Source organism: Carcharodon carcharias, chromosome 10, assembly GCF_017639515.1.
Source record: "Carcharodon carcharias isolate sCarCar2 chromosome 10, sCarCar2.pri, whole genome shotgun sequence".
In the NCBI taxonomy this organism is placed as follows: domain Eukaryota; kingdom Metazoa; phylum Chordata; class Chondrichthyes; order Lamniformes; family Lamnidae; genus Carcharodon; species Carcharodon carcharias.
In genome coordinates this window covers 54,470,213-54,490,486 of record NC_054476.1, presented here as the reverse complement: position 1 = coordinate 54,490,486, position 20,274 = coordinate 54,470,213, and the positions used below count along the sequence as shown (strand labels likewise).

The 20,274-nt window shown below is 41.5% G+C and overlaps 1 protein-coding gene across 1 annotated transcript in view; it reads left to right on the top strand.

The window, feature by feature from the left end:
* The window catches only part of ush1c (Usher syndrome 1C), a 277,466-nt gene that overhangs the window by 64,030 nt on the left and 193,162 nt on the right, over positions 1-20,274 (top strand). Inside the window, exon 5 of the mRNA XM_041198034.1 lies at positions 17,932-18,040. Within this exon, the coding sequence (XP_041053968.1) occupies positions 17,932-18,040 (109 nt within the window). The remainder of the gene's footprint in view (positions 1-17,931; positions 18,041-20,274) is intronic.

Sequence of the window (20,274 nt, the reverse complement as noted above, 5' to 3'; positions counted from 1 at the left end):
CTAAAACTATCAAGGAACAGCTTGCTTATTTTTTGGTTTCTACTTTCGGCAGTTTGGGTCAAGAGCAGGAGACTGCAGCAATATAATTGTTAATGTACCGAAAAAAGAGGTGAGGGAGGGAACCTGAGTAGGACTGAAACAAAGAATGTTCTACATATCCCAAGAAAAGGCAGGCATAGCTAGCAACCATATGCATTCCCATAGAAACACCTTTTATTTTGAGGAAGTGAGCAAAATCGAAGGAGCGGTTGTTCAGTGTGAGAACGTTTAGCTGACAGAGGAAGCTGGTGGGCCTCTGTTCAAGAAAGAAGTGGAGAGCCCTCAGGCTGCCATGTTTGGGGATGGGGGTGTATAAGGTTTAGATATCCATAGTGAAAAGGAGATAGTTAAAGTTAGGTACAGGAAACTGGAAATTGTTAAGGTGGCAGAGTTATGGAGCTGGGAAAAGATTGATCAAGAGGAGAAAGGAAGAGTAAAGGTAGGAGGAAATAATTTCCATGGAGCAAAAACAGACCAAGGCAATCTATCAATCAGGTTTGTGGACCTTGAGAAGGAGGTAGAAGCCAGGTGTGTGTGGTTGGAGTGTATTAGATTGGAGAGAAAATCTCCAAAGGAGGTGAGGTCAGCGACAGTCTTGGACATTGTCTTGGTGTTTGGTGGTGGGATCATGATCCACCAGAGGTAGGAGGAGGTATCAGAGAGTTGGAATTCAGTGTCTACTCGGTAGAGGTCAGTATGCCAAACAGCATACTGCCACCCTTGTCAGCAGGTTTTAATGACTTATGTTCGGGTTAGACCAGCGAGCACAAGTGCTGCAAGTTCAGAGGGAGGCACGTTAAAGTCATTGATGGGAACAGAGAAATGAAGTCAGCTGATGTCATACTGACAGTTCCCAATGAAGAGATCAAGAGAGGGTGAAAGGCCAGAGGAAGGAATGAGGTGGAACGAAATTCTGAAGACAGGACAAAAAGTTCACTGTGTAGGCAGAATCTTCTACTGGCGACGGAGATCTCGGCTGCTGGCTAGAGAACTGATGACAAGCCCCCATCACCTCTTTCCGGGAAGGCCACTGATGATGCATGCCAATTAGGTACTTGACAGGCTAGTGGCAGACTTTTCCCTGAGATTAGGACCCTGGAAGCCCCACCTATCATAAGTTGGCAGCCAATCAGAGGCTGATGGCTCTTTTGAACAGCAACTCCATTTAAGGGCCTCAGTTGGCAGTAGGGACGGAAGATTATCTACGGGTCTTCCCGCCACAGACTTAATTGTGGTGGAGGTGGGAAGGGCGCCTGTCCCACCTGATTAAAAGCCCCACCGCCACCAAACCCACCAAGGGGGAGGGCACATGATTCTGTCCTTTGTGGGGGAAGACTCCTTCAAAGAAGTGGGCGTGGAGGCGAAGGCAGCAGACAAAATTCTTTGAGGTGGGGCCTTAAGTGGATGAAGCTGAGGCCTTTGCTGAGGACTCTGCTTGGGGTCAGGTAAGTGAATGTCAGTGGGAATAGTGAAAACACAAGAAATATGCTTCCATACAGGTAATAAGTGTCCTGACTTCTTTCAGGTGAAAAATAGCTTTTACTTGTGGTTGATAACAAGCACTTTACCTTCATTTGATAGGTTTCACAACAAAATCAGCATTCTGTGATAAGTGGTTTCTACTTGCTTTGAAGACTTTGACCTCTTCTTAGGCAATAATGTATATTCTTTGTAGCCTGAGGAAAACAAGTTAGCAGTAACCAAAAATTTAAGTGAGCAGTCACATCTCCTAGATAGTGTTACAAAATTCCAGTTTGTCACACTGCTGTCCATGCTTGTTACACGCACAATACATATTTGTTTAAGGAGTGCATGAGAAAATAAACCTATATGGCCCACTGAGGAACAATACTGGCAGTTGCCAGTGGGTAGAATGTATGCAATGTATATTGGGCCATGTGCTGACAGTCTTTAAAGTCAAATTTTCACAGTGAAATTGTAAATTTTACACTAATTTCCACCCCGCTTTGTAATGATGTTTGTGAGTTCAGAAATGAGGAAATTGATATTGGAGGATAATTACCAACTTAGTTCACTATTAGAGAATGACTGAGTAATCATTTATTTTGCGCAGTTTTTTTTTGAAGATCCATATTGATTGTTTCAACTTGTGCATTTGAGGACTGATTAATATGTTTTACTTATTTCTTTAAATGCACCCTTGTTTTGCAGTGTCTAGAGTTCACTTTTATAGTGGTGTCTTACCATTAAAAACAGTTACAATGCAAATTCCATCGCTGACCTTTTGGAAACACTTAGATGATTTCACTTGTCAAAGGGTATGCGTCTAACATAATATGATTTTGAAATCAGATTAACATTGGCAGGTTGTTAGTCATAAATTGCAGTAAAGTGAGTAAAAACTCCCTTTATCAAATGTAATTGATCTCATCTCCTGTTACTATTTTTGTTATTTGATTGCCACGGTGTGGCTGCTAAAGATAGTCTTTTAACCAGTTACTGAAATAAGTATGACACATAGGAAGTTCATTGTTCCAAACTGCTGTCTCATCGTATAGCAGACACTGTCTGAAATTTCACTCTCTCTGTACCAGCCACCTTTCCAATTGATGCTATGTGAAAAACAAGTACATTTTTCTTCACATTACTGTTCAAGTTCATAGTTTATTTATGCTAGAAAAAGATGTTCATAATATTATGCATACAGCTTAAAGTCCCTGTTCCAATGTCTATAAAGTGATATCTCTGTGGTGCTCAAGGAATAATAGTAGATAAAAGCACAGGATTTGATTTTCATTTTTTAAGCATAATTAATTTGCTTTTATAAAATTGGATTTCAAATTAGTTATGACACTTCTAATGGTATTCTCTGCCTCAGTGGGGGAATGAATCGGGAGTATGTCGACTTTTGAATAAATAATTGGAGTTATGTTAGCTCAAAATTGTTCAAATGTCTACTGGTTCCAATAGATCCACAAGGGAATTGTACAGTAATTATTTTGAATTCATCACCACTGAATAAGTTTTCTGTTTATAAATATTTAGAATGAATCACTTCACTAAAGCAAAACTCCTTAAAAAAAAGTGTCTGAATGTTTGTCTCAGTTCTTAATGCCACCAGTTTTCTTTTTCCTCCTCTTATTAAATTATGTCATGTTATTGTATAGATGTTGAATTACAAACGTAGAAACCGCAATAGGAAAATAGGCCACTCAGCTCAACTAACCCATGTGTTTGCTTTTCAAAAAAAAAACAACCCATATGGAAGTCCTTTTTTCCACACTGTCCCCTATCTCTCTGTGCCCTTCCCTTCATGTATGCAAAAAGCATCCCCTTCAACGCTTCAAGCCTTATCTGCTTCAACTACTCTACCTTTCTCTTCAGAAAGTCCTGATTCATTCTGGGCTATGTTTTTACTGGTGCTTGCTATCCTGCAGTACATCGTCAAAGTGTTCATTGTTGTGATCGTCGTAGGGATCGATAACTTTTCAAAGAATATTTGAATTCCCAGTGACTGACTTAAAGCAATTGCAGGGCAAGATTTCAAGTTTTAAGACTTTTGCTGTAACAAACAAAATAAAGGCAATAATGCCTAAACATAACTTTTAGGCAACCCTAGTACTCTAAACTACAGAAAAGATATGTCCCCTTTAACATTTTAAACATGCTTGAAAACTCTATGCTATAGTTATTCTGCAAAGGCAGTTTTTACAGAGCCAGTCCAACGCCCCAGCTTCCAATGGGTTCAATTCTCCACATTTCACCATCTTGTAATGTCAGGTGACTGTGAAAAGCACTTCTCTGTTTCCAGAGAACCCCCAAACTGACAATCAGCAGTACGGCATGCTCCATTGATTGTTTGTCCCCCCATGCCATGCTATGATGAATCTTCTGCATTCCTTAGATTGCCATAGCTCGGGTCTTTTCAACCAGAGACCATCTTCCCTCCTGCATTCTGCCTGGTAGTCCACAGAAAAGGCACATTCTCCTCTCTGCTGACCACACTAGCTGTAGCCTTTCACCTCTCTCACCTCTCTCACCTTTCTTTCTCATCTGAAATCTCGGAGACTGAAAGTCTGCCCACAGTCAGCCCCAGTTGCTCTTGCCATTGTTTCAAGTATGGACATTTTGCACCTTGCCCTTAGTAACCCTTTACTTGAGCCCTCCTGTCCCCATTGTAACCAAGCCACCTAGGCTCATTGTCAGGCATAATTCAGAACAGATCACATAGCTCTCTGCATTACCCCATTTTACCTTGAATTAAAGAGACAGTCCCAAAACATCAATATAGAACCTTGCAATCATAACATCATTATTAATCATGAATCATGATAGTAATTGTTGATAGTCCATGCCATCACTGCGAGTGGACCGTTATCACAGCTAAGTTCATTCCTGTCTTTACCCAAAATTCACACAGGTACATTTTCCATTCACAGTTGTTGGATGGGGTTCTGTCTGAGTGCTAAAACAATCCTCAGATTGAAATAAATTAGATTCTACAGAGAATGAAGCTTCTGGTCTGTGCAACTCATTAAGACATTAGGACGGCTTACATTTTTTTTGTTAGTTTTTTGCCCTGTTTTTGGCCACTTATCTGAATTGCTGCATGCTGAACAGCATTTATAATCAAGAAGACAAACAAAGTACTTGGTCCCAGTAATTTTGCAGTGCTATTGTGCAACTGCTAGATGCTTTAAATAATACTGTAGGTCAAAGTGACTCTGGAACTTGGATATTCTGGAACCAGCAAGGGTCCCACCACCAGTGTGAGGTTTGGGGAATAATGGGGGGCAGGACCTGGGACTATACTATTAAAGGTGGCAGCCAAGCCCAAGAACTGCTGACCTTTTCAGAGGGCCAGCAAGTCAGCTGCCTCAGCAGCACCACTGGGAGCAGTGCCTGGTGCTGGGACTGCACCTCAAGGAAAAGGATGCAGCAATGTATGTGCATTCTCAAAACCAGGTAAGTAGGTTCAGGGGGAGGGGTGGGGGGAGTGGGGGCTGGCAGTTAAGCAGGCTCCTGCAAGTGTTGGGAGGGTTTGAGTGGTTCACTGAGGGAAGGTGATGCCCAGGCCATGGGATTGCCATTGCAGCTGAGGGTGGTGTCTGTTGTGGGCCAGTGTGCCCAAAAATGAGGGCCTGTCCCATGAGGCACACCGGAATGGTGGTCTGCTCACGTACCAAGGGACTCCCACCATTGATAAAGTGCCAGTGGAGGCAAGAGGGGCCCTCGATTGGGCACTTAAATGGCTCATTTGGACTTGAGGCAGGTGGGCTTTCTGCCACCTTTCCCACCACTGGCAAAATGGCATGGGCTGGGAAGGAATCAGGTGCCCTCCTCTCCCCTCGCCTGTTGATCAGCATCTCACTGAAAAGTAATTAGTTTGATTTTGTACTGCCCGATAAAGAAATGATTAGTTTTCGATTCAGCTGGTAGAAAAAAGTAAGAACTTGCATTTACATATTGCTTTATTGCATCCTCAACAAGTCCTAACACCCTACAACCAACACATTGCTTTTTGAAGTTCAGTGACACTTATTATATATGTAAACTGGCAGGCAATTTGCACCCAGTAAGGCTCCTTGAAATGCTGATGAATGAGTGACTAGGTAATCCTCTTTTGGTGGGAAGAATGTTGGCCAGGTACCCAGAGAGATTCCTGTTTCTCTGAATAGTACCATGGCATTGCAAAGAGGCTGCTCAGGCTGCAGTTCAATATTTTACCCAAATGATGGCATTTCTACCAATACAGCGTTTCATTTGTACTGCACTGAACTGTCAGCCTAAAACTCAGGGCTTTAGTGTTATAGCAGAATTCAAAGCAAAATAAGTCCCCAGCATAAAATGGATGCAAGCTAGGCTGCAGAAATGTCAGAGAGGAGGTTCCTTCTCCTGGCAGCTGCTTCTAACTTTAATTTGAGTCTTTTTATCTGCCCCTCATCTAAGCTGCTTCTGCTGGCAATTTCTTTCAACTGAACTGAACTACTTTTTCTGTTTTTCTCTGTCTCTGTGTGTCCGTCTCTCTGGACTCTTGTTGCTAGGCAACTGCACAGTTTTCAGTACCTTGTGTTTGTTTTAACTCCCCTTCAAGAGTCATAAAAACCTCTTTAGAATGCAGGCATCTTTTAAAGTGAAACTAAAACTCAACTTCCCCTTAGCGCACACATACAGGAATACAGATTAAGTTTAAACTTAAAGATGTGCCTTATTCCTAACACACACATACACATATAACTTAAACTATCTCTAGTTCCTAACAAAAGCAACAGTGAAAGTATTTCCATGAAGACAGAGAAGACTTAGTAGAAATCAATAGAATTATAAATGTGTTTGATAGAGTGACTAGTGAAAGACTGTCTTGTGTTTGGGAGTCTGTGATATGATTATCAATTTAAAACTGACATAGAGAGCAGAGAGAGTGTTAGCAGAAATTGATTTTTGCAGCAGCTTAGTGGGACATGGGATGCTTTGACTTACCAGCATGTTATTTTTGCTGCAATACACTAATAGTACATTTGCTATTGTCTGCAGTGCTTGTGCTATCTTCCTTTGGGTAGCTGACACTTTTTTAGAGACTAGGATTTTGCACGCGAATGTTCAAAAACCACCACTCCAGTTGCATTTTTCAAATGATGCAATCTCAAGGCTCATAGTGTTAGGCATAATTTTTCCACTAGATAGCATAGCTACCTAGACTTGCTCATGTAATGAAATTTATTTGACAGCAATCTTTCGAAAAGTACTTGTTACCCCCTAAAAAATTCAGAAATAGGAGGAAACAGTGCAAATGAGGCTTTAATTGGAAACTTGTAGGTACATTTTCCCCTTTTTATTTTTTGTTCCATGTTCTTCATTTGCATTACTGAATGCATTCAAGCATTCAATGCATATTGCACCATCTTCTATAATGCTGCCTATGCCCTCTGAAACCAACCATGAGTTATCATAGTCTGCCCTGCAAGACTTTCTGATTTTCCCTTGCCTGTGCTAGGAGACACTGTCATCTCAGCTTAGAACCCATCTCTGTCAAATGTAGCTCAGACTGCGACTTCAGCCCCACACTATCTATAAGGTGCTGCAGCAAATCGCCAAGACTTCTGTTACAGCACCTTCCAAACTTGCAACCACAAGTTTCCCTCCAACTGCCCTGACTATGTTTGCTGCAGTATCCCTACTTTAATGGAGGTACATTTTATAGACTGAGCTTATAGGATGGGGCTGTGATAAAAACAAAAAACTGCGGATGCTGGAAATCCAAAACAAAAACAGAAATACCTAGAAAAACTCAGCAAGCCTGGCAGCATCGGCGGAGAAGAACAAAGTTGACGTTTCGACTCCTCATGACCCTTCAACAGAACTAAGTGAAAATAGGAGAGGGGTGAAATATAAGCTGGTTTAAGGTGAGGCGGTGGGGGGAGAGAATTAGGGGGGTTGGTTGTAGGGACAAGCAAGCAGTAATAGGAGCAGATAATCAAAAGATGTCACAGACAAAAGAACAAAGAGGTGTTGAAAGTGGTGATATTATCTAAAAGAATGTGCTAATTAAGAATGGATGGCAGGACACGCAAGGTACAGATAGCTCTCGTGGGGGTGGTGAAATAAGACTAAAAGGGCATAAAAGGTATAGATTTAAAAATAATGGAAATAGGTGGGAAAAGAAAAATCTATATAAATTATTGGAAAAAACATAAGGGAGGGGGAAGAAATGGAAAGTGGGTGGGGATGGAGGAGGGAGTTCAAGATCTAAAGTTGTTGAACTCAGTATTCAGTCCGGAATGCTGTAAAGTGCCTAGTCGGAAGATGAGGTGCTGTTCCTCCAGTTTGCATTGAGCTTCACTGGAACAATGCAGCAAGCCAAAGACAGACATGTGGGCAAGAGAGCAGGGTGGAGTGTTAAAATGGCAAGCGACAGGGAGGTCTGGGTCATTCTTGCGGACAGACCGAAGGTGTTCTGCAAAGCGGTCGCCCAGTCTGCGTTTGGTCTCTCCAATGTAGAGGAGACCACATTGGGAGCAACGAATGCAGTAGACTAAGTTGGGGGAAATGCAAGTGAAATGCTGCTTCACTTGAAAGGAGTGTTTGGGTCCTTGGACGGTGAGGAGAGAGGAAGTGAAGGGGCAGGTGTTGCATCTTTTGCATGGGCATGGGGTGGTGCCATAGGAGGGGGTTGAGGAGTAGGGGGTGATGGAGGAGTGGACCAGGGTGTCCCAGAGGGAACGGTCCCTACGGAATGCCGCCGGGGGTGGGGGGGTGCGGGGTGGGGGGGGTAGGTAAAGGGAAGATGTGTTTGGTGGTGGCATCATGCTGGAGTTGGCAGAAATGGAGGAGGATGCTCCTTTGAATGCGGAGGCTGGTGGAGTGATAAGTGAGGACAAGGGGCACCCTATTATGTTTCTGGAAGGGAGGAGAAGGCGTGAGGGCGGTTGCGCGAGAGATGGGCCGGACACGGTTGAGGGCCCTGTCAACGACCGTGGGTGGAAAACCTCGGTTAAGGAAGAAGGGGGACATGTCAGAGGAACTGTTTTTGAAGGTCGCATCATCAGAACATGATAGGGTCCCCCTCGTCCTCACTTATCACCCCACCAGCCTCCATTCAAAGGAGCATCCTCCGCCATTTCTGCCAACTCCAGCATGATGCCACCACCAAACACATCTTCCCTTCAGCCCCCTGGTGGCATTCCGTAGGGATCGTTCCCTCCGTGACACCCTGGTCCGCTCCTCCATCACCCCCTACTCCTCAACCTGCACCTACGGCACCTCCCCATGCATATGCAAAATATGCAACACCTGCCCCTTCACTCCCTCTCTCCTCACCGTGCAAGGGCCCAAACACTCCTTTCAAGTGAAGCAGCGTTTCACTTGCACTTCCCCCAACTTAGTCTACTGCATTCGTTGCTCCCAATGCGGTCTCCTCTACACTGCAGAGACCAAACGCAGACTGGGCGACCGCTTTGCAGAACACCTTTGGTCTGTCCGCAAGAATGACCCAGACCTCCCTGTCGCTTGCCATTTTAACACTCCACCCTGCTCTCTTGCCCACATATCTGTCCTTGGCTTGCTGCATTGTTCCAGTGAAGCTCAACGCAAACAGGAGGAACAGCACCTCATCTTCTGACTAGGCACTTTACTGAATATTGAATTCAACAACTTTAGATCTTGAACTCCCTCCTCCATCCCCACCGCCTTTCCGTTTCTTCCCCCTCCCTTATGTTATTTCCAAAAATTTATATAGATTTTTCTTTTCCCACCTATTTCCATTATTTTTAAATCTATACCTGTTATGCCCTTTTAGTCTTATTTCCCCCCACCCCCACTAGAGCTATCTGTACCTTGCTTGTCCTGCCATCCATTCTTAATTAGCACATTCTTTTAGATAATATCACCACCTTCAACACCTCTTTGTTCTTTTGTCTGTGACATCTTTTGATTATCTGCTCCTATCACTGCTTGCTTGTCCCTACAACCACGCCCCCCCCACCCCCACTTCTCTCTCTCTCCCCCCCCCCCCCCCCCCACCTTAAACCAGCTTATAATTCACCCCTCTCCTATTTTTACTTAGTTCTGTTGAAGGATCATGACTCGAAACGTCAACTTTGTTCTTCTCCTCCGGCGCTGCCAGACCTGCTGAGTTTTTCCAGGTATTTCTATTTTTGTTTAGGATCGGGTTGTGGTTGGGGGCAGGTGGTGCGAGGCGCAGTTGCTGGATGGATTAAGTATGGTGCAAAATTAAGCCAAAAGCACAGGTTCACTCACTGGCTGATGTGGTTTTTGGAGCCAGCTTTCTTACCCCCATCATGACATAAGCAATGATTAGCAACCCTTGGACAGAGAGGACACTATGTGAAGAGAGAGGGAGATTATAGGATATGCTGTATTGTAATGATAGATGCAATGAACGTTAGCCTGAATTTTGTGGTCAGTGGTGCAGGAATGCCCTCCATCTTGGGGGACAAAACACTGCCCACAATTTTTTTGCAGGTTCTGGAACACAAACTTCCTCTTTTCTTACATTGGTTTGAATTTGGCACTTCTACAGGGGATCTGTGACACCCAGCAACTGGAAGGCTGATCGATCAATCAGTTTGTAGAATCCTCATGGCCACTAAAGCACGAAATAAAAGGCAAAAAATATAAATTACATTTGAATCATTGTACGGAATGTTATTCCTATGGAGACCAATTACTTTTATAAAGAAATTTGAACTTCCAGTGAATAACTGTAAGGATTACATGAGATTTCATGCTTTAAGACCTTTACTGTAACATACAAACTAAAAGCAACAAAGACTAAACACTATTTTTGTAGGCAACTTCTACTTTAAACAACAGAACAGAGGTTTTTCCCTTAGACATTTAACACAATGGAAAATCACACTTCACAGTTATACTTTACAATGCCCCTTAATTAGACATTCAATTCTCCTCGTCCTGAGAATTTAATTAAATTATTTTCCTTTCCCAGCGTGGTTGCTTTTAACCATAGAACTGTCTTTCATGGTGAGGGTTTTTCCCTAGTGATTCTCCCTCTTTTCAAGCTCAGCAAATCTTCAAGTTTTGTTCTGAATTCGCACAAGTTCGGTCTTTTAAACCCGTGCATGAGCTCCCATCCACTTTCTTGTGTGACGAGCCATAAAAACTGGCTACTTCTAATTTCTTGCTCTCCCTTGCATTCTCTTGTCCTCTTTCGGATCCTGCAGACTGATCTGTCTGAGAGTTTTAGGGATAACTTCTGGCAGCCTGTAACCTGATCTTACAAATATGAAATGGCTTCCTATGGACCCTTCCCTACTCAAAGCACATCTCCGTGGCAAAGTTAATCACATAGATCTTGCATCCAGGTAGAAATGCTAATTAGCCATCCTTTATATGCCTTTCTGACTAGGCACTTTACAGCCTTCCGGACTGAATATTGAATTCAACAACTTTAGGTCTTGACCTCAACTCTCCATCCCCACCCCCTTTCTGTTTCTTCCCCCTTCCTTTTGTGTTTTTTTTCCAATAAATTATATAGCTTTTTCTTTTTCCCACCTATTTCCATTATTTTAAAATATTTTTAAATCTTTTATGCTCCCCCCACCCCCACTAGAGCTATACCTTGAGTGCCCTACCATCCATTCTTAATTAGCACATTCGTTTAGATAATTAATATCACCAACTTTGACACCTATGTGTTCTTTTTTTCTGCTGTCTGTGACATCTTTGATGATCTGCTTCTATCACTGTTTTTGCCTACAACCACACCACCCCCCTCCACTTCTCTCCCCCCACCCAACCCCACCCCCCACCACCTTAAACCAGCTTATATTTCACCCCTTCCTGGGATTCGCCTATTTCTGTCGAAGGGTCATGAGGACTCGAAACGTCAACTCTTTTCTTCTCCGCCGATGCTGCCAGACCTGCTGAGTTTTTCCAGGTAATTCTGTTTTTGCTTTGGATTTCCAGCATCCGCAGTTTTTTGTTTTTTTTTTCCTTTATATGCCCAACTCCATTCTATCTTAAAACAAAAGAGACAATTAAAGTATAACTGTTTACAAAATCTGACATTTTCAACGCCTTCCCCAAGACTTTTCAGGCTAAGGCCTGGATTTTTGCAATGACAGAGAGCTTCCATCATTGCAAAAATGGCAGGGGAGGCTGAAATATGGAAGTTCTGCCCCGAACATGGCACCTACCATTTTTGCTGGGGCAGAATGGGTGCAGGTCGGGATTTGCACGTGCGCATTTCGTGGAGGCAGCTGCCTCCAGTTATGCCTGATTTGCATTGACCGGGAAAGAAAACACAATGTGCGCAGATTAGATCTGGTAGGAGCAAGTCTAAACTTTGCAGAGTCCTTTGGAGGCAGAGTCCTTTTGGATATAGTCCCAGGACGTGCTTGGGAGAAATAAGCTCCCCTTTGGGAAAGGTAAACAGTGCCCTTTGAGAGAGGTATGATGCCCTTTGGGATTGTTAAAAGTGGACATGAATGTGTGCATAAATTCATTGGAATTGTCAAAACTCTCAAAGTGTCAAAAGCAACTGTCAGGGCATTTAAAACTTTTTCCCTTTGAATCTTTGAAAAAACTCTGTGAAGTGTTCAAAAAAAACATTACTTGCTATTCACTCTATCTGTCTTTACTGGATTTGTGCTACATGACCAATAACACAGCCCTCCATTATCATAGTGGGTTGCCTTCCATTTCATAGTTTGATTTACAGCTACACATGGTAAAAGATTCTTCGAAGTGGGTGTATGAATTCCAATGCTTGTTTTTGTAAGTGATTATGTAGTGAAAGAATGTAAATGTAATGAATGGATTTTTATGAGTGCGTTTTTATTAAAAAAAACTAATTCTGCAATAGACAGTTAGAACCTTATTTAATTTAATCTCAACATGGCTCCTGAGGTCTGTCCATGGTGGATACAGAGTGAGTTGGCATGTTAGATGTAAGGGTGATGGGTAGAGGGGTATGGGTTGCCATGGATTGCCTGAGGGTTTGTGGGGGTTTCTAGTGAGGCATAGCTCATCAAGGAGGTATGAAGGGTTATGGGAGTGTGTAGAGGGCAAGAGGCAGCATGGATTGGCATGGATGGTACATGGGGAGTGTGTGGGGTTTGTGAAGGGTGAGTACTACAGGGCTGTTTTTTGTTTTATTGGTTTTCTAAAAATCTTTGGCAAAGTACCAGTGCACCAAGGTGGGCCTTCTGCCCAAACCTCCTCCGCACCCAGCAGCCTCCACACACTTTCTGGAGTGGCCCACCATGATACCCATAGAATCCCTCCATCCTGGAACAAAAATCCCAATTTCCGGGGCACATTCTCCTAGGTCAGGCTCGTGGAGCCGCAAATTGTCCCGACTCTGTACTCTAGACCTGAGAGAGAAAATCCAAGCCCAACAGTCAATCCACTGTCAGCACAGGTGTTTCTGCCATTCTCTGGAAGTGTGAAAACCTTGCACCATCTTCCCAGGGAAATAACCTGCCCTGTCACCGCACACTCCTCCACCACCCACCCTGCTTTAATCTTTGAAAATCTAGTCACCCAGGTTTACAGTCATCAGAACAGGTCACATGACCCCATTCAGTCCTCCAATTTACCCTAAATTAAAAACATAACCATCTTACAAAACCTCATAATTGTAGCAAGGAAGTGAAATAAAGCTTTAGGTGTGCATTTGGGGTTAAGAAAGAAAATTAAGTAGAAGGCAACATTTAAAAAGAAAACTTTTTAAATAGCTGCAACATTTTACATGGGAACATGGGTACATAGGACTGCAGAGCAGGAGTTAGACCATTTGGTCCTTCAAGTCTGCTCTGCCTTTCAATGTAATCATGGCTGATCTGTTTGTGCTCACAGCTCCACTTTCCTGTCAACCCTCCATCACCCTTGACTCCCTTGATATTAAAAATCTATCTAACGCAACCTTGAATAAATTTAAAGACCTAGCCTCCACTACTTTTTGGGGAAGAGATTTCCATAGACTAATGACCCTCTGAGAAAAAAAATCTCCTTATCTCTGTCTTATTCTTGAATTATGTCCCCTAGTTTTAGTCTTCCCCAAAAGAGAAAACATTTTCTCAGTATCCACCCTATCAAGTCCCCTATATATGTCAAGAAGATCACTTCTCATTCTTCTGAGCTCCAATGGGTATAGGCCCAACCTGTTCAACCTGTCTTCCTAGGATAAGCCCTGTCTTCCTAGGATAAGCTGAGTAAGCCTTCTCTAAAGCAGTTATACCCTTTTTCATAGATGGAGACCAAAACTGTACACAGCACTCCAGATGTGATCTCACCAAGGCCCTTCACAGCTGCAGCAAAACTTCCCACTTTTATAATCCATTCTCCTTGCAATAAATGCCAACTTTCCATTTGCTTTCCTGATCACTTGCTGTACCTGCATACTAACTTTGTGATTCATGTACCAGGACACCCAGATCCTTCTGTACCTGAGTTCTGCAATCTTTCTCCATTTAAGTAGTTTACTAATTTTCTATCCTTCCTGCCAAAGTGAAGAAGTTCACTTTTAGCCTCGTTATACACCATCTATCAAATTTTTGCCTACTTACTTAGCCTGTCTAATACCTTTGCAGACTCTCTATCTTTTCTTGATAACTTACTTTTTTACCTATCTTGGTGTCATCGGCAAACTTAGCTACAAAACATGTGGTCATTTCATTCAATTCATTGATATAGATTGTAAAAAGCTGAGGCCCCAGCACCGATCCTTGTGCCATTCTACTAGTTACAGCTTGCCAACCCAAAAAAGACACATTTATCTCCACTCTCTTCTTCGTGTTAGCTAACCAATTTTTTATCCATGCTAATTTGTTACTCCCTACACCGTGTGAGCTTATTTTGTGAGTAATCTTTGATGTGGTACCTTATCAAATGCCTTTTGGAAATCTAAGTACACCACATCTACTAGTTCTCCTTTATCCACCTTGAATGTTACTCCATCAAAAACTCTAATAGATTATTTAAACACGATTTCTCTTTCATAAAGCCATGTTTGCTCTGCCTGATCACATTGTGATTTTCTAAGTACCCTGTTATAACCTCCTTAATAATGGATTTAAGCACTTTCCCTTTGACAGATGTTAGGCTAACTTGCCTATAGTTTCCTACTTTCTGCCTCCCTCCTTTCTTGAATAGCTGTTTTCCAAACTGCTGGGACCTTTCCAGAATCTAAGGAATTTTAGAAGATTAAAACCAATGCATCTACTATCTTGGCCACCACTTCTTTTACGACCCCATCCAGTCCTGGGGGCTTGTCAGCCTTTAGGTCTAATAGTTTTCCCAGCACCTTTTCCATGGTGATTGTGATTGTTTTAAGGTAACCGCTCACCACAAATTCTGAGATGAGCTATTGTAACTAATTGAACAACAAAGTGCCTGTCACACACATGTGAGCTGACCTTACTGCTACTGATATGAACATGCATATGAATGTACGAATTAGAAGCAGGAGTAAGCCTTTCGCTCCTTTGAGCCTGCTCTGCCATTCAATAAGATCTGATCTGATTTTAACCTCAACTTCACATCCCTGCCTACCCCTGATAACCTTGCATCCTCTTGCTCATCAAAAATCTATCTATCTCTGCCTAAAAGATATTCAAGGACTCTGCCTCAACCACCTTTTGAGGAAGAGAATTCCAAATTCCCACTGTAATGACTTGACATACCGGACAGGTTTCTAGAAAGCTTTTCAGAAGCTACATGCTTGGACCAGGCCCACGACTAGAAAGCCACAGCCCCTGGATTACTTGTGCTTGGAATTCATTGGTCGGAGTCTCCAAGAACAATCATGTGACCCCTGATAGGAAAGACTATACCTTCAATTACTGCACTCACAAACCTCTGAGAGAAAAAGATTTCCTCATCTCTGTCCAAAATGGGTGACCCCTTATTTTGAAACAGTGACCTTGAGATCTAGATACCCCCACAAGAGGAAACATCCTTTCCATATCCAACCTGTCAAGTCCCATCAGGATCTTATAAATTACAATCAAGTTGTTGCTTACTCTTCTAAACTCTAGCAGATACAATAATAATACAAGCCTAGTCTGCCCAGCCTTTCCTCATAACACAACCTGCTCATTCCAGGTATTAACCTAGTAAACCTTCTTTGAACTGTTTCGAATGCATTTCATCAAATAAGGAGACCAATACTGTACACAGATGTGATCTCACCAATGCCCTGTATAACTGAAGCATAACCTCCCTACTTTTGTATTCAATTCCCCTTGTAATAAGCGATATTATTGTATTAGCTTTGCTAATTACTTCCTGCACCTGCATACTAACCTTTCGCAATTCATGCACTAGGACATCTGGATCCCTGGCATTGCAATCCCTCATTGTTTAAATAATATGCCACTTTGTTATTCGTCCTGCCAAAATGGACAACCTCATATTTTTCTACATTATACTACATTTGTCAGATCTTTGTCCACTCACCTAGCATATCTATGTCATTTTGTAGCCTCCTTATATCCTTTTCACAACTTACTTTCCCACCTATCTTTGTGTCATCAGCAAATTTAGCAACCATACCAGCGGTCCCTCCAATTAATAGATTATATAATTACTGAATCTCCAAAAAGATTGGCTTTGGAAGAATACAAAATCACCAGAATTATACCAGGATTTAAAGGGTTAAATTATGAAGACAGTTTATATTTCCTTGAATTTAGAAGGTTGAGGTGTTTAAAATGGTAAAGCAGTTTGATTGGGTAAACACAATAAAATATTATCTCTCAGGGGGAATGCAGAAGAAGATGGCAATATCTTAAATTAGAATTGGGATGTTTCACAGTGAAATCAGGAAGCACTGTTGCATACAAAGTATAATAGAAATGTAGCAATTGGTCCCCAAAAGGTTATAGAGACATAGGAAAATAGGAACACAGGACCAGGAGAGGACCATTCAGCCCCTCAAGCCTGTTCTCCCATTTAATGAGATCACAACTCATCTGTGACCTAATCCCACATACCTACCTTTGGTCCACAGAATTCTTCCAGTCAGGTAGCCACTATTTTTCCCTCTACCAATGCCACTAAAGAGATTAATCTGGCTATTCATTCATTTGCTATTCATGAGGCTTTTCTGAGGAGAACTTGACTGCCATGATTACTTACACAACAGTGACTTCAATGCAAGATACGGTAATTAATTACCATAACATTCCTTGAGACATCCTGGAGATATAAAAGATGTTATGGTAGGTTAATTTTCTTTCTCAGATAAATTTATTTTTAAGATAAAGTTGGTTTGTTAGCAAAGTAAATGTAGCAAGCCGTAAAAGCAGCTTTTACGAACAGTAGAGCATTAGCTTGCATCTTTATGATGACCAAATATGACTCTGAACTAATTGCTGATTATTAGTTTCAAGCTAGTATTTCACAGCTGTATTATTTTAGTTTTTACTATGATGAATAGTTACACCCAACAATAAATATTCAGTGATCTTATAATTTAAGTGTCTAAATTATTTTCCCTTCTCCTTCATACATATGCATGGCTGTATGAAATGGAATTATTTTATTCTCTCCCATATTGCATATGGACGTTGATGGATATGATGCCTCCCTTTCTCTCTCTCTCTCCAACTGTCTGTTGTTGGTGTTTCTCTCTTCTCTCCTTCTGCTTCTATCTCCATTTTTCTTTCCCTGACTCTTTTTGCTTCCTCTTGTACATCTCAGGTTTTTTTGTCTTTTGTCCAAGTGAAGCTATCTTTTGCTGTAATTTGTATTTGGAATGTGCTGGCAAAAACAGAAGCTCCATTCCCAGCCTCTTCCTCTGTGTCCTCACATTCATCGCATAACCCACCCCTTTCATTGTCACAGTAGCTCTTCCCTTTCCCATCACCTCTTCCCTCTCATCTGTACCCAACTCTCCCCCTTTGAATTGCCATTATATCCTGCCACCATCTTGTTTTACTTTCACTCACCTCATCCTTAACTCTCCATCAACTTGCCAATATCTCACTTGTTCCCCCAAATTGCAGGGGAAAAGAGGTGCCCTCACCTTTAACCAGTTTTCCTTTTCCTCTCCCCTTTAATGTTCTCTTCCTATCTGTTTTCCACAAAGAATCCTTTTTGTTTTCAAAATTCAACTTACCTTAAACAAAACAAATTTGAATGTGAACAGACCAGTGATGGAATCTGCTGGAACTTTCCTGGTCTGTGTGGTTCGGGTGTCATCAGCAGAATCACTGGGAGAACAGGAAAAGCAAAAACTTCCTACACACTATGAGAAAGTAAAAACAAGGAAGGATGTAGTCAATGATCACACTGAAGAGTGACCCAAATACCTGTAAGAAAATTGTTATTTTTTTAGGATTACAGAATTTGGGCCAGCGACTCCAAAGTAGCCGAGATATGATACATTGCAAACAATAAGTTTTGTTCTGAGTTAGTACTCCAATTTCCTTTCAACCTGTTTTTCAGCTTGGAGATGAGGTTGTTCGGATAAATGGCTACTCAATAGCATCTTGCACCCACGAGGAAGTGATAAACCTTATCCGTACTAAAAAGACTGTCTCTCTGAAAGTCAGACGTAAGTGTGTAAACTTTTATAATCTGGCTGGTTCAGCTACTGCATAGGACTTAATCACATCTTATAAAGTTTGTATGATGTGTATTTGCTAATCTGATGTTTAAATATTAACTCTTGATGAGCTTGTAATTATAAATATATATATAAAGCTGATTAATTGATTCTGCACCATTTTGCTAAAATGTTTTTTTTTATTTGGAAGGTTATTGTTGTTAAGAGATTATGCCAACCTTGCTTATTGTTTTTGTAAGATGTGTGTAGTTCAGTAGGTCTCATGAAGAGATTGTGAGCAATATACAGTTTAACAGTAAGTGTTTATTAGCTATTTGTAACTAATATATATATATATATATATTATATACACACACACAGTATAAAGTGTCAGCATGGAGTTGTCTCCATACTTGCCTCTACACATGTGGCTGTCTAGTACTGCCCTCTAGACTAGGGTCATGTTTTCCTTTACATCATACTGTGAGCAGTACTGTTCCCAGTCCCATGTTAACCCTTTCTATGCCAGACCCTTATACTACACCTCCCCCAAGTCTTTATCCAACAATACATTCCTGCTTACCCAACACATTTATATTACTTCCACTACCCACTTCTCCTCCTCCTCCTCCTCCTCCCCCCCCTAGTCCCTGTGTTTACAGGTTCAGGCAGTCTGGTTGATTTATAATTCTTTCAGATCCTGTCTTTACAACTGTTGTACTGGGGAAACCCTGATGAAAAGGAGGTTGTTTTAAATGTGGTCATTAAGGCATTTGGTTGGTTGATCATAATTCTCTTTTTTTCATTCTTTGGTGTTGAACCATTCCTTCTCAACTCCCCATCTGTAGTTTATTGTGATTCATTTAACCTATTCCTTATGGGAAGAACAAACTCGCAGCTCATCTATAGTGCTCATTCTGTTTTTCTTGCTATGTGTGATTTGCACTGATGCATGTGGGAGTTGACGTTTCCAGAATGGGACCTTCATTCCCACTCGTTTCACAAATTTTGCCAAAAATTTGATTATTCACTTATTTTCCAGTTGCTTTTTGAGCTTAAGAACCTTTTCATTCAGCTCAGCAACAACTCTGGTAAGTTCAGTTGTCGTTGTTTCAGAGTTACCTGTGGAACTCTTAACTTCACCTGGAAATTCAGTTCTTTTTGAAATGCTTCTTCAATTGTCACAGACTACTCCTTCGGCTCTTTCAATTCATTCATTAGATTTTCAATCTATTTCATAGAATTTTCCTCATCTGCCTTCAAAGTCTGGGTTTGCCCTTCCATACTGTGCACCTCATCCTTCATGTTGTCCAGATTGGATCAAAGTTCAAGACTTTATTCAGATTTGGTTGTTAATTGTGCTTTCAAACAACTCTTCTGATGCATCAGCAATTCTTCCCCCTTGTTCCAAGCATTCTTCACAATGCTTACTGGGGACTTCTGATACTTGAAGTTCATCAAGTTTTATTTGAAGATCTACTTTTGTTGAATTTGTTTCTGTAATGTTATCATTTATGTGTTTTAAGTCCTCTTTCTGGTGTTCTAATTTCTGTGAATGACATTCCAATGCTCACATCAGTCATCATATTTCCTTTGTGTATCATCTTTCGTACCTGGTAGTTGGTTCTCTACACCAATCAGCTTTTCTTAGCAGAGCATGATTCTTCTGCACTATCCTTCAAGCTCACTTTTTGTAATTGCACTTTTTCTGTCCATTGTTTCTGAGGCTCTTCACGGTCTTTTGTGAGAACTTCTACTTTGTCTTGCCACTCTAGGTTCTTGATTTCCATTTGAGCCATTTCATTTCTCAACAACTCAATGGTTCTCAGTAAGTTTGAGGTATCCGGTGTTTTTCTTTCTCATTCCTTGGTCTTTAGGTCCAAATTTACATTTTCTGATCTTGCTTCCATCTCTTCTTTGCAGTTTGGAACTCTATTACTTTTCCTTAAATCATAGGTGGTTTAGCAATGCCACTTGCTGTTGCAGTTTGGGTAATGTGCTGGGATATTTAAAAAATATTTATTTTCAAGACTTCCAGAATGTTCTCTGCCTCCCTAGCTCCTTTGTGTGGTTGACATTGGAATTGTCTTTTTCCCTTTACTGGGGGTTTTTTGTCCCTCTTTTTAAGCTCTGTGCACTCCATAACTTGAAGGTTCAAGCATTTGTCAAAGTCTTTTAATATTTCTTCAAAGCTGGTTGAGGATTCATCAATGCACTGCATTGGGAAAACCTTATCAGCCAGT